General features: G+C 38.3%; 1 protein-coding gene across 1 annotated transcript in view; it reads left to right on the forward strand.

Moving 5' to 3' along the window:
• nol10 (nucleolar protein 10) overlaps nt 1-17,970 on the forward strand; it is a 22,012-nt gene extending 4,042 nt beyond the window's left edge. Inside the window, exons 4-21 of the mRNA XM_061968480.1 lie at nt 78-155; nt 241-278; nt 485-621; nt 738-803; nt 879-939; nt 6,219-6,304; nt 6,575-6,653; nt 6,848-6,997; nt 7,139-7,205; nt 10,561-10,613; nt 12,655-12,781; nt 13,813-13,892; nt 14,209-14,307; nt 16,278-16,370; nt 16,458-16,631; nt 16,722-17,032; nt 17,186-17,285; nt 17,519-17,970. Of these exons, the coding sequence (XP_061824464.1) occupies nt 78-155; nt 241-278; nt 485-621; nt 738-803; nt 879-939; nt 6,219-6,304; nt 6,575-6,653; nt 6,848-6,997; nt 7,139-7,205; nt 10,561-10,613; nt 12,655-12,781; nt 13,813-13,892; nt 14,209-14,307; nt 16,278-16,370; nt 16,458-16,631; nt 16,722-17,032; nt 17,186-17,285; nt 17,519-17,662 (1,943 nt within the window). The 3' untranslated portion in view covers nt 17,663-17,970. The remainder of the gene's footprint in view (nt 1-77; nt 156-240; nt 279-484; nt 622-737; nt 804-878; nt 940-6,218; nt 6,305-6,574; nt 6,654-6,847; nt 6,998-7,138; nt 7,206-10,560; nt 10,614-12,654; nt 12,782-13,812; nt 13,893-14,208; nt 14,308-16,277; nt 16,371-16,457; nt 16,632-16,721; nt 17,033-17,185; nt 17,286-17,518) is intronic.
• The last annotated feature ends 1,377 nt before the right edge of the window (nt 17,971-19,347 follow it).

The following is a 19,347-nucleotide window of genomic DNA, read 5'->3' on the forward strand; positions in this document are numbered from 1 at the left end:
TCCAAATATCGATTATCGGCCTCTTTGACTTGAAAAAATCATATCAGTCAATTTTTAATCTGTATGTATCATTTCAGGCACGTACAAGCCCAGGTTTCGATGTTATGACACCTACCAGCTGTCACTGAAGTTTGAACGTTGCCTGGATTCAGACAGTAAATGCTAACTTTTTGTCTTGTTGCATGTCCATATCATTCACGTAATTATTTTTTGATGAATTCCATTTCTCTCCCTCAAAAGTTGTGGCCTTCGACATATTGTCTGATGACTATTCAAAGGTAATTAAAAATTTATTGTTTCTGACAACTTACTCAAGTGAATATTTGTGTTGTGAATTGTTTGCCATAGTGTCATGTTTTTTTAATGAAATAATTATTTATTTTCCATTTAAGGGTGCAATGTAAACTAGCTCATAAAGGCTCATGTTACAATACATTTATTCATTCATTCTTTTATTTGACTTCAATTCTGAATGTATCCTCAGCTTGTGTTCCTACTCTCTGATCGATATGTGGAGTTTCATTCCCAGTATGGTTACTACTACAAAACCAGAATTCCAAAGTTTGGACGGGACTTTTCTTACCATTACCCCTCGTGTGATCTTTATTTTGTGGGATCTAGGTGAGGACATTTTACATTTGGAGACATTAATCCCTTTAAATTTACATGTTTTATAGGACATATCTTACATGTTCTGTAAGAATGGATTAGTTGTATGTTGCATTTTTTCCCCCCAGTTCAGAAATCTACAGACTGAATCTTGAACAAGGTCGCTTCCTCAACTCACTTCAGACAGATGCAATGTGAGTGTTTTCCACATTAATTGCCAAGGATCTTTTCTCTGTCTCACTGTTTTTCCTTCTTGTCTTCTCCACCAGGGAGCACAATGTGTGCGACATCAACCCTGTCCATCATTTGTTTGCCAGTGGAACCTCTGAGGTACTTTAACATATAGTGCTGCATCTAAAACAAAGCAGTGAGTGGTCACTTGTAGACACAAGTACACGCATAGTTGTAGTTGCTCACTGCATAAATATCTAAATTTAAAAAGTCAAATTTACACCACTTTCTTGCACCAAAATTATTGCTTTCGGTAACTATGACAAAGGTTATGCTTTGCTTTGTTATAATTCGTTTTTTGCAACATATTTGAGCCAGTTGACCAGTTACACTGTTGACCTGCTGTAGTCTTCACCCAGAGTTTTAAAAACATTTTTTGACCATTCTACCATTACTAGTCATATATAGTGACTCAACATATACCATCATCTGATAATGCAGTAAATCCTGTGTTGTGTATTGAATGGGGTTCACGTGTCAACCAGCAGTCTTCCATGCCACCACTGACCTCGCCCAACAGGGAAACATTTGTTCTGCCAATGTATCCCCAGATTATGAGCGTTATGTTTGAAAATGCTGTATAAATGGCTTTATTTTTCCAGTTTTCCAAAAAATTGCATGAGCAATATCTTTGATTCTTGAACTGAGTTTTTCAAACTTTCAAGGTATTACAAAAGTTAATTGTGCAAAAGTACGGTAATAGGCCCACATTAGATTTGTTGTTGAGCAATGTTATAGAATATAGTGTAAGACCTTCCTGTGCCAAGGTTGAACTACTAACACAACAGTAATTTGGCGAATTCTGGGGTGGACGGTTCTATTTTGTGTGAATGCTTTTTAGGAATCACACAAAATGGTATTCTAATTATTATTCCACCCTATTTTCTGTCCTCCGCCATCTCCCACTTTTTTCATCCGATTCAAACCATTCTACTTTTTTAAATGTTCACCCCTGGCCTTGACCGATATTCAATAAGTCCTTTAACCGACGACAAATGAAAATTAAGTCGGTGTGTTTTCCAACGCCGATAAATCGGCATGTGCATGTTTCAATAGCATTCACACTTTTTGTCGCTTTCAGCAGCTACGCGTGTTTGTGCTGTAGCGTAATGAAAAGAATGAGGTGAATTATCTTGTCCTCATTAAGTGTCTTTGACTCTTTGTGCGGCAAGGCGAGGCCGCTGGCCAGCTAGCATCACACACTCACACAGTGCAACGAGTTAGCATGTCGCAGCTAACATGATCACAAAACCAAATGCCACCCCACCAGTGTGGAAATATTTCAGTTTAAACATTTGGAACAAAATGAGCCAATCAACACCGAGGAGGCGAATATAACAAACATGCACGCCCACGTTAAACACAACCAACCAACAATTCACATTCTTTGCGTTCGCTTCTGATTCTGATTCTGAAGAAGCCGGATCAGTGTAAACAAAACAGTGCAAAATGGTTTGCGCTCATAGAAAGTTTGGTTAAATACATCGCCATAGACATGCTGCCATTTAATATTGTTCTAAAATTAGCATTTCTGAAAACGCTGAAAACGTTTAAAAGATATTTGTCATGTTGTCATGTCATGTTAGTGTTTCTCATTCGAAATATGCCAGTGAGTATGTGAAGTGAATTATATTTATATAGTGATTTTCTCTGGAGACTCAAAGCGCTACATGGTGAAACCCATTATCTACATCTTTAAGCTACATTTAATCAATCAATGTTTATTTATATAGCCCTAAATCACAAGTGTCTCAAAGGGCTGCACAAGCCACAACGACATCCTCGGTACAGAGCCCACATAAGGGCAAGGAAAAACTCACCCCAGTGGGACGTCGATGTGAATGACTATGAGAAACCTTGGAGAGGACCGCATATGTGGGTAACTCCCCCCCCCCCCTCTCTAGGGGAGACCAAATGCAATGGATGTCGAGTGGGTCTGACATAATATTGTGAGAGTCCAGTCCATAGTGGATCCAACATAATAGTAAGAGTCCAGTCCATAGTGGGGCCAGCAGGAAACCATCCCGAGCGGAGATGGGTCAGCAGCGCAGAGATGTTCCCAACCGATGCACAGGCGAGCGGTCCACCCCGGGTCCCGACTCTGGACAGCCAGCACTTCATCCATGGCCACCGAACCTGTCCCCCCCCCCCCCCCCCCCCCTCCACAAGGGAGAGGGGAGCAGAGGAGAAAAGAAAAGAAACGGCAGATCAACTGGTCTAAAAGGGGGGTCTATTTAAAGGCTAGAGTATACAAATGAGTTTTAAGATGCGACTTAAATGCTTCTACTGAGGTAGCATTTCTAATTGTTACCGGGAGGGCATTCCATAGTACTGGAGCCCGAATAGAAAATGCTCTATAGCCCGCAGACTTTTTTTGGGCTCTGGGAATCACTAATAAGCCGGAGTTCTTTGAACGCAGATTTCTTGCCGGGACATATGGTACAATACAATCGGCAAGATAGGCTGGAGCTAGACCATGTAGTATTTTATACGTAAGTAGTAAAACCTTGAAGTCACATCTTAAGTGCACAGGAAGCCAGTGCAGGTGAGCCAGTATAGGCGTAATATGATCAAACTTTCTTGTTCTTGTCAAAAGTCTAGAAGCCGCATTTTGTACCAATTGTAATCTTTTAATGCTAGACATAGGGAGACCCAAAAATAATACGTTACAGTAGTCGAGACGAGACGTAACGAACGCATGAATAATGATCTCAGCGTCGCTAGTGAATAAAATAGAACTAATTTTTAGCGATATTACGGAGATGAAAGAAGGCCGTTTTAGTAACACTCTTAATGTGTGATTCAAACGAGAGAGTTGGGTCGAAGATAATACCCAGATTCTTTACTGAGTCGCCTTGTGTAATTGTTTGGTTGTCAAATGTTAAGGTGGTATTATTAAATAAATGTCGGTGTTTAGCAGGACCGATAATCAGCATTTCCGTTTTCTTGGCGTTGAGTTGCAAGAAGTTAGCGGACATCCATTGTTTAATTTCATTCAGACACGCCTCCAGCTGACTACAATCTGGCGTGTTGGTCAGCTTTAGGGGCATGTAGAGTTGGGTGTCATCAGCATAACCGTGAAAGCTAACACCGTATTTGCGTATGATGTCACCTAGCGGCAGCATGTAAATACTAAAGAGTGCAGGGCCAAGAACCGAATCCTGAGGAACTCCGCACGTTACCTTAACATAGTCCGAGGTCACATTATAATGGGAGACGCACTGCATCCTGTCAGTAAAATAAGAGTTAAACCACGACAAGGCTAAGTCTGACATACCAATACGTGTTTTGATACGCTCTAATAAAATATTATGATCGATGGTATCGAAAGCAGCGCTAAGATCAAGAAGCAGCAACATAGATGACACATCAGAATCCATTGTTAGCAGTAGATCATTAGTAATTTTTGCGAGGGCTGTCTCCGTAGAGTGATTTGCCCTGAAACCGGATTGAAAAGGTTCACAGAGATTGTTAGACACTAAGTGTTCATTTAGCTGCTGTGCGACAATTTTTTCGAGGATTTTTTAAATAAACGGATGGTGGGACACCGGTCGGTAGTTTACCATGAGGTCAGAATCGAGGTTAGGTCTTTTGAGCAGAGGATGAATAATCGCTTTCTTGAATGCTAGGGGAACAGTGCCGGAGGAAAGTGATAAGTTTATAATATTTAGCACTGATGGACCTAATAATACAAAAAGCTCCTTGATAAGTTTCCCAGGAAGTGGGTCAAGTAAACATGTTGTTTGTTTTATCCCACTTATACGCCGTAATAGTTCCTCTAATGTTATTTCATCAAAAAGAGAGAGACTATTTTGTATTGCAATATCCGTCGTATATACAGTCGTATCTGTGTTAATAGAAACCAGTTGTAGCTGGGATGCGTTGTCTTTAATCTCCTTTCTAATGAGTTCAATTTTCTTATTAAAGAAATTCATAAAGTCATCTGCCGAGTGGGTGGAGCTATTGGGAGGAGTCCCTTGTTGGGTTAGCGATGCTACTGTACTAAACAAAAATTTAAGGTCGTTTTTGTTGAGGCGGATGAGATTTAAATAAATGATAAATGGGTTGTACTTGTATAGCGCTTTTCTACCTTCAAGGTACTCAAAGCGCTTTGACACTACTTCCACATTTACCCATTCACACACACATTCACACACTGATGGAGGGAGCTGCCATGCAAGGCGCTAACCAGCACCCATCAGGAGCAAGGGTGAAGTGTCTTGCTACGGACACAACGGACATGACGAGGTTGGTACTAGGTGGGGATTGAACCAGGGACCCTCGGGTTGCGCACGGCTACTCTCCCACTGCGCCACGCCGTCCCCTTGAGTAATACTTAGCTTGCGTTTATAAGATATTTGAACCAGTGTGGGTCGCACTGGGAGCCAAGTGTCTTGTCCAAGGACACAACAGAAGTGACTATGATGGCGGAAGCGAGCCTGTTAATACATCAGCTTATACTGTAGTGTTTATATTGTTACTCAGGACTTTTGTTTAAGAAGGTCCTAACTTGTCAATTAAATAATGTACAAATCTACCTTTGCCTACATGTTCAATATTTAGGTGCAGCTTTGTTTATCAATACTTTTATTTAGCCATTTTATTTATTGTTTTGGTTGTGTATATCAATAGTTATTTGGTCTCATAAAAATAACGGCAATAATATTGTTTATTGGCAATAATTTGTAGGTCAATGTATCTTCAAGCAAAATGTATTTATATATTATTATTGTTATCAGCCCAGGCCTAGTTTATCGACATCTGCCTCAGGCAACTCAAGGAACAATGAAATATAATGTCACAGTTACTTTGATAAGTAACTAATTATTCTTCCAATGAGGTAACTGAGTTACTAATTCAATTATTTATTTATTTTTTATTTATAATATATTAGATTTTATATTTATTATTTTTATAAATAATTTGTAACAAACTAATTACTTCAAGATAATATGAGCAACACTGGTTGATAATATTAGTCAATTATGCTTGCTAGCTTTTTTTTTAGCAACTTTTGCAAGTTTAAACCTCAGTCATATATGTTGTTACCGGTACTTAATGTGCACAGTTAGTATGTCTTGTAAACATTCTAACTTTTTTGGCTAATTTTGCAGGTCTGCAGTCATGAATTTTGATGTTTGCATATTTGTATAATGATGCACGCATGCTGGCTTTTTGAACACATTTTTCAGGTATACACTTACAGAGTCTTATATTTGGTACTTGACACATGCCAATTGTTAGAATGCTAACATGCTAATGTTTGTAGCTCATTTCAGTTCTATCTAAATGGCTTTTTGTAGTTGTTAGAATTAAAATTAGCTTCGGAATTTGGTCTTAAATTTCCCTGCATTTCACTGTTTATTCCTGTCTTATAGGGAAGGGTGGAATGCTGGGACCCTCGTGTCAGGAAACGAGTGGGTCTTCTCGACTGTGCCCTGAGCAGCCTCAGAGAAGGAATGGAGTATGTAGCAACCTGTCACATAAATATGACAAATTATTTCTGTTGACCTCAACTTTTCTTGTGCATTGAAAGCTGGCACTGTCAAAAAAAAAACGACTTACACGCCATGTGTCATTCTGCTTCTCTGTAGGAGCCTCACAGATATTTTAGAATCAGTAGTGTCTTACTGACACTCCATTGTTTACAGATCACTATTTTATGGCTTTGATGTACATTAAAATGTACATTTCTGCTAATAATGTGATACTTTATTTATGTTCTTGTTTCCAGGGTTCTAAGTTTGCCCTCTATAAGTGCACTGAAGTTTAACGGCCCTCTCTCCATAGCAGTAGGCACCAGCACTGGACAGGTGAGCCTTATATACTGAAGAGACACTATAGTAAAATATTTGGGAAAGGGAAATTATATTTTGAATATAGCATATCTTTGAATGTACTCGCACAAGCAAGTTGGTGTCCTCTGGAGTGATGGTAGCCTGTTAGGTGTGTGTGCGTGCGCGTGCAGGCATGTATGTGTATATGTCCTTTGTTTTTCTGGCTAAAGGTGCTGCTGTATGACCTGCGATCCAACCAACCGCTGCTCGTAAAAGACCACTTCTACAACCTCCCAATTAAATCACTCAATTTCCACAACGAGATGGACCTGGTTGTGTCAGCAGACGCCAAAATAATAAAAATGTGGAACAAAGACAATGTAAGAAGTTAGAGATGTTAGTGTAATATTATATATACCCTCTGGTCATAACATTTAATACACATTCTCTCAAGACTCATACTCCATGAAACAGATTAATGCTCTTTGTATGACATGCTCCTCTTCCACTACTCACCACAGGGCAAAGTGTTCTCCTCCATCCAGACTGAAAGCAACATTAATGATGTGTGCATATATCCCAACTCAGGTGAGAACTATGTTTTACCACTGCTGTCTGAATAGTGGCCTCACAATAAAAATGTAATGATAATGTATGTTAAAAGTAAGTAGAGTAGCAAATGACAAAATTAGTTTATATATTGAGCAAATTATTTCAATATATAAACATAAACACATTCAACAAAGGAATTACAAAGCAGTAGCTTGTTTTCACTTGTTTTAACAGACTAAATCAGTTTTTGTGCCGCAAAGAAGATATAGGAGCCAATTGTTTTAATAGTGTCTAACATGAAGAGAGCTTTAGACTTAATCCATCTAACAAAGTTTTATAATAAAGGATGACACAGCACTAAAATATTTAAACACAAAAGTGGTGTTCAAAGAAATTACTGCATAAAAGCAGTCAGCCAAACATTTAGATTAGGATTCCGACAGTTAACTCTTGTAAGATCATGTTGTGTGGTTTTGATATGAACGAGAACTAATGAGAACATTAAACCCATGGTCTGACTCTAAAAAGAGACCGTGAGGAAGTGTTTATTAATGATCCAGCTCATAATAATCCCTAATATAGCAATAGAAAGGAGATTTTTTAAAATAAGCGAATGCTTTAATAAATACAATAAACCACAGGAGAACCTACGTGTAAAGGAAATTACGTTTTTTTTCTTAAGCGACATTTGTACTTATTTTGTTACATTAAGTAATTCATATTTTGAAAAGAGAAACTGGAAATTGTGATGTATCATGTTGTAATTGTAGTGCATGTTCAAAATAGACTTAAACCATAAACCATATTTTTAACAAATAAGCAAACGTTGCTGTTCACCTTTGGGTGGCGCCAGTTGATCTTGGCTTGAATGCTAGTAGGTTTATACTGGCTACAAAGGTGAACATAATCTTTGGTTCTAAAGCTATGTATATATTAAAACGTTTGTCATTCTTGAATATATTGTTGTGTCACTTGGCCCATTTAGCTTGAGAAAATACTTTTTTCATTCTTAACACCAATGATTTTCTCTTTTTATGCATTTGAAATTGTAAATAAATGCTAGCAATAGGTGCATAACACTGCAAGTAATTGGATTCGATCTATCCCACCTATACAGTGCATCCGAAAAGTATTCACAGCGCTTCACTTTTTCCACATTTTATATATATTCACAGCCTTTGTATTCACAGCCTTTGCCATGAAGCTCAAACGTGAGCTTAGGTGCATCCTGTTTCAACTGGTCATCCAGTTGAAACAGATGTTCCTACACTGAGATGTTCCTACACTTTAATTGTAGTCCACCTGTGGTAAATTTAGTTGGTTGTCCATAAGGTCTCACACTTGACAGTGCATGGCAGAGCACAAACCAACCATGAAGTCGAAGAAATTGTCTGTAGACCTCAGAGACAGAATTGTCTCAAAGCACACATCTGGGGAAGAGTAAAGAAAAATATCTGCTGCTTTGAAGGTCCCAATAAGAACAGTGGCCTCCTTCATCCGTAAATGGTGGAAGTTTTAAACCACTAGGACTTCCTGGAGCTGACTGGCCGTTTAAACCGAGCGATCGGGGGAGAAGGGCCCCAGTCGGGAAGGTGACCAATAACTACAGCATTCCTCTGTGGAGAGAGGAGAACCTTCCAGAAGGACAGCCATCTCTGCAGCTCTGTAAAAGTTTTCCAACATGCACCTGAAATAATCTAAGACCATGTGAAAAAAATTCTCTGTTCTGATGAAACAAAGATTGAACTCTTTGGCGTGAATGCCAGGCATCATGTATGGAGGAAACCAGGCGTTGCTCATTACCAGGCCAATACCATCCCTCCAGTGAAGCATGGTGGTGGCAGAATCAGGCTGTAGGAATGTTTTTCAGTGGCAGACAATTGGAGACAAGCCAGGATAGAGGGAAAGATGAATGCAGTAATTTACAGGTACATCCTGGATGAAAACCTGCTCCAGAGTGCTCTTGAACTCAGAGTGGGGCGACGGTTCATCTTTCAGCAGGACAATGACACAGCCAAGATATCAAAAGAATGACTTCAGGACAACTTTATAGATGTCTTTGAGCCAGAGCCCAGACTTCAATCCGATTGAACATCTCTGGAAAGATCTGGAAATGGCTGCGCACCGACGCTTCCCATCTAACCAGATGGAGTTAGAGAGGTACTGCAAAGAGGAATGGGTGAAACTGTGCAAAGATAGCTTGTGGTATTGTATTAAAAAAGACTTGAGCCTGTAATTGCTGCCAAAGGAGCATCAATAAAGTATTGAGCAAAGGTTGTGAATACTTATGTACATATCATGTCTTAGTTTTTTTAATTTTTTTATTTAAATTGCTAAAAATTCTAATAATAAAAAAAGTTTTCACATTGTCATTATGGGGTATTGTGTGTAGAATTTTGAGGACAAAACTAAATGTATTCCATTTTGAAATAATGCTGTAACAAAAAATGTGGGAAAAGCGAAGCGCTGTGAATACTGTAAGTATATATGTAATGTAGTAACAGGCACATTCATAATAACATGTCATATTTTTTTTACAACTATTGCTAATCATGGCAGACTTCATGAGAAATGACAAGGAATACTTTGGGACAAATAAGCCTGAATATACAGAGGATAAAATAATCCAAACTAGTGCTCAGTCCCGAACAAGAATTACAAACATAATAAAACGATCACTGAGTGTACAATGTCTGCTCTTAAAACTTGTTTTCTGTTTAAATGGTAAATTCAGCATAATCCTCACTGAAGTTGACATCTTTTCGTGCCGATCCTTAGTGTCTCTGTGGGCTAAATTGATCAACTGCTCGGTTTATGGCCACAACCTTCACCTATACAAGTGTGAGGCATAATTTATAATCTACAATTAACTATTAACCGGTTTAGAGGCGATGCAGCAGTTCACCAACTAAGTATTTCAGTAGCTCCATAAACTAGTTACCTCTCTGTGATCAAGTCGCTGCTAAAAATAGTTCCTCATCATTGTACAGCACTTTGGCTACCCCTGTGGTAAATTTTATATGTGCTCTATAAATAAAGTTGATTTGATTTGATTTGATTAGTTTTTATAACAATGACGCTAATACTTGGTTAATAAGCAGGTCACGACATGTAAATGGGGTATTGTTGGAGGTTTTGGGAAGTTTTTTTTTGGAGGGGTTTTGTGCTGGATAGAATAGTGTAATTCACTACATTGTTAGCCGTGTAGTATGAGACATATATTACACATTAGAATGCTTAAAAACAAGACAGATGTGTGTTCTTATCTTAAAATGGGATTATGAATCCTGGGTAAAATTACAAAAAAACCTTTTAATGTTCTGTTTTTACACTATTTTAGATGTATTTGCTTCTTTTTACACTATTCTTTCTCCTTATGTCTGTTTGGCAGGTATGATGTTCACTGCCAATGAAGATCCTAAGATGAACACATTCTACATCCCGGTGAGTACAGAACTTGTTTTTCAACAGCCCATAGACAAACACTACCAAGCACATATCTCACTACTTATCTTAACGGATGTTCTCACAGTTATTGGTGCAATAAAAGGTGTGATTGATGTTCTGGTTGGTGTGCACATTACAAAATTGCCAAACACAGTTACTCACATAATTGCAACACATGTGGGCTCTTGTGCTACTCTAGTGTACTAGCAACGAGACCAAAAGAATGACAGGAAAAAAGAGAGCAGTCGTTTTTTTTTAGACTTTGTACTTTGTGCCTTTCATCAGCATTTCCAAGAGTGTAAGAGACACATCTGTCCATTCCAACTAAGTCAAATGTCATGGCCGATATCGATCAAATCCAATATGATGTCATGTCGTGGATTTGTGATGATATGATAGCATATGATATGTTCATTTTCAAAATTCTAATGACCTTTAAGATTTACAATATTAATAGGGATATTGGCAACATTAAATATGGCTTCTTTCAAATAATCCCCTCTTTCAATTTACATAGGAATCAGAAAATTAAGAGAATACTGGGTCTGTGCTGTTAATACATTTTGTTGGGCAAAATATTGTCCTACAAATTATTTAGGATAAATGATATTATTGTCAGCATTATTTTGAGACCAAATCAAGCACTATTGCAATCATAATATATAATACAAATAATGCAAGTACCGTATTCCTTTTCAGAGGCAATACATTTTGATTTGTCATACATTTTTTTTCACCATTGCAATTCAAAGGTCAATAACTTTTAACTATCCTAAATAAGTAAACAAACAATCAAATACTTTTGAATCTCAATATCTGTTAGCAAAATGTGCACTTGAGTAGATATTGAACTTCTTGTTGTGCATTTTTACCCCAGTTGGAAAAACTAGGCCAGTGGTGGTAAATATCAAATTGAATAATTTCCTGGCACACTAACGTGTTGGGAACCGCTGCCTTGAATAACACAGAGTAAAGTGTAGAACTTTATCAAAGATGAACAATCTTAAACAACTCTGGCAGACTTTAAAGTTGAAGTTATGACCTGTCAGGGTCACTCCAGTCCTATAGGTGGCAGTGTTGTGCATTACAATTTAGCCGCCCAACTGATATTATATTTAAAAATAATTGACTTATTAGGTCATTCTTTGACATGTGTCCCTCAACACAGTTAAAAAAAATGTATACCGTATTTTTCGGACTATAAGTCGCATTTTTTTTCATAGTTTGGCCTGGGGTGCGACTTATACTCAGGAGCGACTTATGTGTGAAATTATTAACACATTACCGTAAAATATCAAATAATATTATTTAGCTTATTCACGTAAGAGACTAGACGTGTAAGATTTCATCGGATTTAGCGATTAGGAGTGACAGATTGTTTGGTAAACGTATAGCATGTTCTATATGTTATAGTTATTTGAATGACTCTTACCATAATATGTTACGTTAACATACCAGGCACGTTCTTAGTTGGTTATTTCATACACTTATTCAGCCTGTTGTTCACTATTCTTTATCTATTTTAAATTGCCTTTCAAATGTCTATTCTTGGTGTTGGGTTTTATCAAATACATTTCCCCCAAAAAAATGCGACTTATACTCCAGTGCGACATATATATGTTTTTTTTCTTCTTTATTATGCATTTACGGCCGGTGCGACTTATACACCGGAGCGACTTATACTCCGAAAAATACGGTATGTAGTATATGTTCAATCCTGCTGACAGAACACATTGGTTTGGGTTAGAACATAATCAAACTCAATCAATATCGTTGATAGAAGTTCCTTTTTAGGACTGCAACTATCCCAGATCCTTTCAGTGTTTCAACTATCTTATATATGTATTAAGTGTATTGGTGTGGATTTACAGTGCACATCAGTGTAATACCAGAACCTCTATCGTCTACAATGATATCATCCCTTTTTTTAGATACTGATGAGTTTCCTAATCTTCATCTCACCAATGTTATACTTTGACAAATATTTGTTTTCTTCAGTTAGCGATTTAATCCGAAATTTGTGTTTTTCTGAGTTCAGGCTCTAGGCCCGGCACCTCGCTGGTGCTCCTTCCTTGACAGCCTCACCGAAGAGCTGGAAGAAAGCCCTGAGAGCACTGTGTATGACGACTACAAGTTTGTCACCCGCAAGGACCTGGAAACTTTGGGTGAGGCCTTGTTGCATTAATGTTTTTGTTTTTCTGCTAAGTAATACATATCTTATTTTGTTTTATTCTTACTGAGAAATATAAATATATATTAAATCCCCACTTTTCACGGGGGTTTGGCTGTGGATGCACAAGCGACTAATTTATGGTAATTGAGACTCTCACCCGCCCCCCCACAGCTGTGGTGCATTCAGGACCGCATAGCAAAGTGGGACATCTCAACGCTTAGTAAAAAAGCATTGTTAGTGAAGCATAAGAAACATGAACATGTAAAAAGTTTGGGCGGGTATGCTGTACATTTTACCTTTTAATTATTATCTATTTATAAATTATTACCAACCTAGGCTGAATGAGATGTTTTCTCTGTGGGAAAACAATTTACAACAATTTCCATGATCACAAATGCTGAATTGCAAACGTGCAAAGTGCCACTGTTATTATTATAATGCTTCTATAAAAATTAAAAACTGCACCTAACTTTCACCGCAACCTAACTTTGGATGCATGGGGGGGAGGACTAAGGAGGGCTGGGTGTGGGCGTATCCCTGAGGAATGGTTGAATGAACATTGGAATGCAGTCTCAGCAGTAAAAAGATCAAATGGCAAAGAGCAGAGAGGTGGTTGGCTGCTGACGAATAACGGTGGGGCGCAGCAGCGGTGTTGATTTACATAAGCTGTGTAACGTGGCCTGTTACATAACCTTGAGTAGACCACGTCGATGGAAGATCCTTTGAGAGCATTTACACACTCACAGGCATCCAGGCATCAAATACATATCGGTAGCTTCTTTAAGAGTGAGTCATCTCAGGGTGGGGAGCACATACCGCTACATTCTCACAAAATGTAGCGATATGCTTTTCATTGGACTGCAATAGTATTTATATGATCCAATTTACCCTAAACCTGGTCACAAACACCTTGAAATGAAAGTTGGATATACAAATATTATGTAATGTAGCTCATCAAAGCTTTATATAAATCACCACCCCCATCCTAAAGAACGATGTACATCACCTTGATTTTCTTTTAAGGTTTGTCTCACCTGGTGGGGTCGTCCCTACTGAGAGCGTACATGCATGGCTATTTCATGGACATCAGGCTCTACCATAAGGTGTGTTGTTGCATATTCCTTTAATATATAAAGAAAAAATTTATTAGTGCAATGGTTGATGTCATAATTATGAATGTTAAGGATTTATGACATTCATTAGAAATTAATAAATTGCTTCCCCTGTGATATTTAGCTTATTTTATAAAACTTTTGAAAAAATGTATGCAACTGTAATGCAATAGCAAACCTATTGTTAAACATAAACTTTGTGATTACAATTTTAGCAGCAGGTGAGTTTTCATGATCATAAGTTATTTTAATTATAAACATGTAGCGTACAGGTGTTTAACTTAACACTTGGGCTTTTTGGTCTCAGGTCAAAAGCTTGGCAAATCCTTTCGCATTTGAGGAGTACCGCAAAGATAAGATCCGCCAGAAGATCGAGGAGACCAGGACTCAGAGAGTACAAGTTAAGGTAAGCCATTCTGACACCATAACATGACCCTGGCAGTTAGCATTAGAGCTGCACCATTTTGATGAACAGAATGTGCCAATTTTTTATTTAAAGAAGTACGCTGTTGTTTTGGCTTGCTTAAAACCACTGAAATTCTAGTAGTTGTCGATACAGGTTATGAAATAATGAACCGTAAGGTGGTTCTTGTCTGAACTTTTAAAGTACAATGAATGACTTCTGCCCTTTAAAATATTATCTTCAAAATTTAGACCTACCGGGTAATTAAATAATCAAACTTAAAAGTTATTGTGGCCTTCAGGTCAAGTTTGGTTTAAGAGTGTGATATTTATTCCTAAACACATATTGAAACTGTAAAAAATTAAGGGGCGTTTAGATATTTTACCAAGTCAAATTGTTCCTGACGCAAACTAAACTTGGCCTCCATAAGAAGTAGTGTGCACTATTGACTGCAGTGAATACTTAGTAGTAAAATATTTTCTCTAAACAGACAGTTTTCTAATAATAGTAATAATAATTAGGATTCGTATAGCACCTTTCAAGGAGCCCTCAACAATATTGCAGTTATAAATATATGTGTCTGTGTATGTATGTTGGAGGTGTGATATTTACAGTATAGTAGTATCCGTACTTTGGTGAACAAGTGGCGTTTAAGGAGTCTTTAAAAAAATATCCAAACAGTAACATCACTGATTTCAAAGTGGAGGGAGCTTCAAAGTGAGGAGGCTGTGATACTGAAAACTGTGTCACAAAGCGTCTGCAGTTTGGTGTGCGAATATACGTAAATAGGTGGCGTACAGTTAAGAAACGGTTACCTGGGTTGCTTTACCATTGGCTGTTGAGAGTGCAATAGTATTTTTTGGGTATTTTAAATAGTGTCTTTTTTATGATCTCAGTGGTCGTGGCTAGAGACGCCAGATATAGAGCAGGTGTAGTTTGCCACCTGACTTCCAGTAGCTTGCTAAAGGGTCAAAGAATAGTAGCCCAAAGTCTTAGTTCAATTCAGACATACCTTTCTTTAATGACAAACTACCACATAATCACATAAAAGCAATGACTGCATTGTTTGAGTGAAGATCTGCTTCATAAAGGCCAATTTGAATGTTGCCAGTCATATACGGTAATTAAAACACAAATAGCACACCCAGCTTTTCTTTTTGTCAAAGTAGCTCTAATAGTGATGAAGTAGAGGGGCTAATTCTAAGCAGTCAAGCAGTGAGAACAATTCAGTGGCCACTAGACTGTTATTTCATCCGACATGCATGTTTAAATCACCAAGTAGCAAAGGCACCCCATAAAAGTAGCTTTGGGTGTTCGCACAAGAAATCGCAACTAACCACATTTTTTTAACATCTTAGTGCTAACTCAGCTTACTGCAATTATCCAACACGATCCTACTTTATTTGTAGAGAACTTTAAACAATCACAATGTACCAAAGTGCTGTACAGAAAAAAATTATAAAATACATATTATTAGTAAAAAGGCACAGATACTCCCAAAAGGCAACATGGTACATGTAAAAATTCCTGAAATAAAATTAAAAGACATTAAAACATGTAGAAAAATACTAGCCAAAAGAAACCACAATAAACAGATAGAATGGAATCAGTAAAAAAATAAAATACAACATAAGAAAAAAATAACATCATGTGCTAGAAAACAATGAAAAGAATTGTTTTAATAAAATGTTTTAAAAAACAGATTAACGTGCAAAGGCAGATCATTATAATGAAGACGGCATTAAAAAAAAGTCATTGCATGAAGAGGATGCATCTTTCTACATAAAAAAAAGATGCCTTGGTTCTTTAACACTGATAGCTATTTGGAACTATACCGATTTGTCAACAACTGCATAACTGCAAGTTAATGACTAAAACCAGGTGACTGTGTGCAATCAAGTTAATTAAGAGTGTGGACAGTGTCATCTTTTTATTTTTCTAACAAACACTAAACGTTTGTCTGCCTGAGTCAGACTCTGCCCAAAGTCAACAAGGAGTTGGCTCTCAAGTTGATGGAGGAGGGAGACGATGAAGTTGATCTGGCGTCCAGGAAAAAGAAGGGCAAGGTAAGAAGATGTATAAGACCAAATGGACGACTTTTAAAGTCTCAGATTGTGTATTGTCTTACTTAATTCAACTTGTTGAAATTGCAGGCCCTTCCCACCATTCTGGGCGACAACCGCTTCAAGGTGATGTTTGAAAACCCAGACTACCAGGTGGACGAGCAGAGTGAAGAGTTCCGCCTGCTCAATCCTATCGTCTCTAAAGTGAGCCAGAAGAGGAAGAAGAAGCTACACCTGCTAGCTAAACAAGATGCTGCTTCTCAGGTGATTCTGCGCTACTTAATGAATACTTTAAATGCAATGAGGCTCTCACATGCGGCGAAGAAGGACCAACACGTCTATAATTCCTTCCAGGAGGGTCCGGAGGAAGAGGAAGAGGAAGGTCGGGCTAGCTCTGAGGAAAGCTCAGATGACGACAAGAGCTGGGTGGAGGAAGTGAGGGAGCAACGTCGGCTACTGCATGAAGAGGGCCGAGATAGGAGGCGACAGGAGAGGAAGGACGCTGACCGCAACACCATCCTGTTGGACACCAAGCGCAGCGGAGGAGATGAAACCTTCATCACAGCTGAGAACATAAAAAACAATCAGCCTCAGTTCTATCAGATCAAAAGCGGGGAGGAGTTCCGCAGCTTTAAAGACGTGGCCCACAAGCAGAAACTACAGAAGTATGTCTTTAAAGCCAGTTGAGACTAATTCTAAGATTTTGATAGTTATTATTAACTGAAATTATCTTTTCAGATTATAATAGCCGAATAATGCATTTTCCAACAACTTTTTAAGCACCCAAAACATGTTGTTTGTTTTTGTCTCCCCCTCAGGGCCTCCTTGGAGGAGCGTCTGAAATTAGAGCACTCTGAAACCAACAACTCGGCTGACACTACAGTGGGCAGCAAGCAACTAACCTTTACTCTCAAAAAGGTAAAATGTGCATCAATGTCACCTAAAGTTTAAGAAAAGCCATGCCTAAAAATAGCAACCGTAAAAAACAGTAAACCACAGTGGAACATTGGCCCCAATAATTGCAATTTTATTGGCTATAAAAATCCACACATCCTGAGACTCATAAACTGGTCTTCTCTGACCCCCTGCCAAGTACATATGAAAACATTCAACAGAGCAAGATTGACAACATACACTTGTATACTCTGCAGTCTGAGCAGCAGAAGAAGCAGCAACAGGCAGAGCGGGACCACCACGAGGAGAGAAAGAAGCTCCGCCGCTCAGCTGGACACCTGAGCAGCGCTCGAGGTAGGGGTCGGGCCGGCAGCAGAGGAAGAGGAAGAGGAAGGCACTAAGGAGGGGAAGCCCAGTCTACAAACGTCTCAAGTCATTCACACCATTTAAGCACATGTCTTAAATGGCAGAATGTTGTTTTTAAATCCAGGGAATGTGTAGAGGCTCTCTGCTTAAGATTGCCTATGTCGAGACTGTGTACATGCTTTGAAAAGTCTTTATCCAAAACACCTCAAGTACATTAAATGTACACTGTATATATTTTAGCTGTGATTAGACCTGCGTTTTACACTTTCACACCATGAATAGGGTAAAAGATGTACCACTGAATGTTGTGATACAAACTCTTACTAAAATGTTTGATAAAACATGTCTCAGCATTGTTTTTACTGCCAAAGAGGTAAAGTTCTAAAACCTCCTCTGTCTGTGAGAATATTCTCGCTTCTTCCCTATGCAAACTAAAGCCGCCATCCTTTGTAGCAGCTAAGCACCTACTTGCGTCAGCAGTGAAAGGAGGGGAGGGTGAGAAATGTGAGAGTTTTTTTTCCTTTTCCACGGCCAACAACTGCAGTTCTTGGAAATGGGACAGCCGAGGTGTCCTTCCCCCGCTTCTGCCCCATATGAGCTGGATGGCGCCAACCGCCTACTTTATCAACATTGGCCATTTTCAAAATGTGAGGGAGGGAGGTTTCATTTGAGTTTCCTTGTATCCCCCAATTTATGTCAGATAACGATGCTTTTGCACAATGACTAGCATATTAGCATGTAAGCCATAGAGATTAACATGGATATTTTTTGCAAAAGTACCATGCATGCATTCGTCATTTTGACTATAACTTTATCTCAAGGTAATCAGTATTTATTCACTATGCCCACGCTAGAAAATGCAGAATGTGTTTTCCCACTCAAAAAAACAATGTGTGGTAAAGTTATCTAATTTTTATTTTAGGAAATTGTTGTTATTTTCCTTTCACAATGGTCCAATTGCACCATGACAAAAGGCATTCCACCGGAAGCTGATCAATCAGCTCTGGCACAAACAATAAGGGAATGGATGGGATTTTGACCCAAATTTGGATAGTGTGATGCACTTTACAGCCAATAGTAATAATAGTAACAATCTCTGGTGCACTGAGTGTTTTGTTGTCTTAAATGTATCAGAGCTTCTGTACATGTACCAAAACTTCTAAATAATCCAAATAGGTTTCAGTTAAAATCTGAAACATCGTTACTAGTAATAAGAACAAATCATGACGCTCTTCCTTGTGGGAGAAAGACGTGATTCATAATGACTCATTTCAGTTATACCATAGAAAGAGTTTGGAAATCCTAAAATATGTCAACACTGCTGACACACTTGGTGTTTGAAAGTATGTAATGTGTACAGTCTTACCCAATATTTGTTTACAAGTTTGGGCATGAAGTAACCGGGATAGGCCACAGCACACTCTTAACCCTAAAATAATAAACCGTAAAGAAAATGAACGAATGGACAAAATATCACTACACTTGCATAATTCAATATGGCCGAAAAGGAGTAGGAAGAAGCAGAGGTTATTTAATCATACCCCTTCTCTATGTCTCAGCTCTCTCTACTCACTTCACAGTTACAATAACTCATGTTTGCCATTTTCTAATCATGAAAGAAAAAAACGAACAACATCTAATAATAATGGATAACTTGTGAAAATAAATATAAGAAGCCACCTAATTAATAGGAAGCGATATGCAGTGTTGGGACTAACGC

This window comes from Nerophis lumbriciformis, linkage group LG08 (genome assembly GCF_033978685.3).
Source record: "Nerophis lumbriciformis linkage group LG08, RoL_Nlum_v2.1, whole genome shotgun sequence".
NCBI lineage: Eukaryota > Metazoa > Chordata > Actinopteri > Syngnathiformes > Syngnathidae > Nerophis > Nerophis lumbriciformis.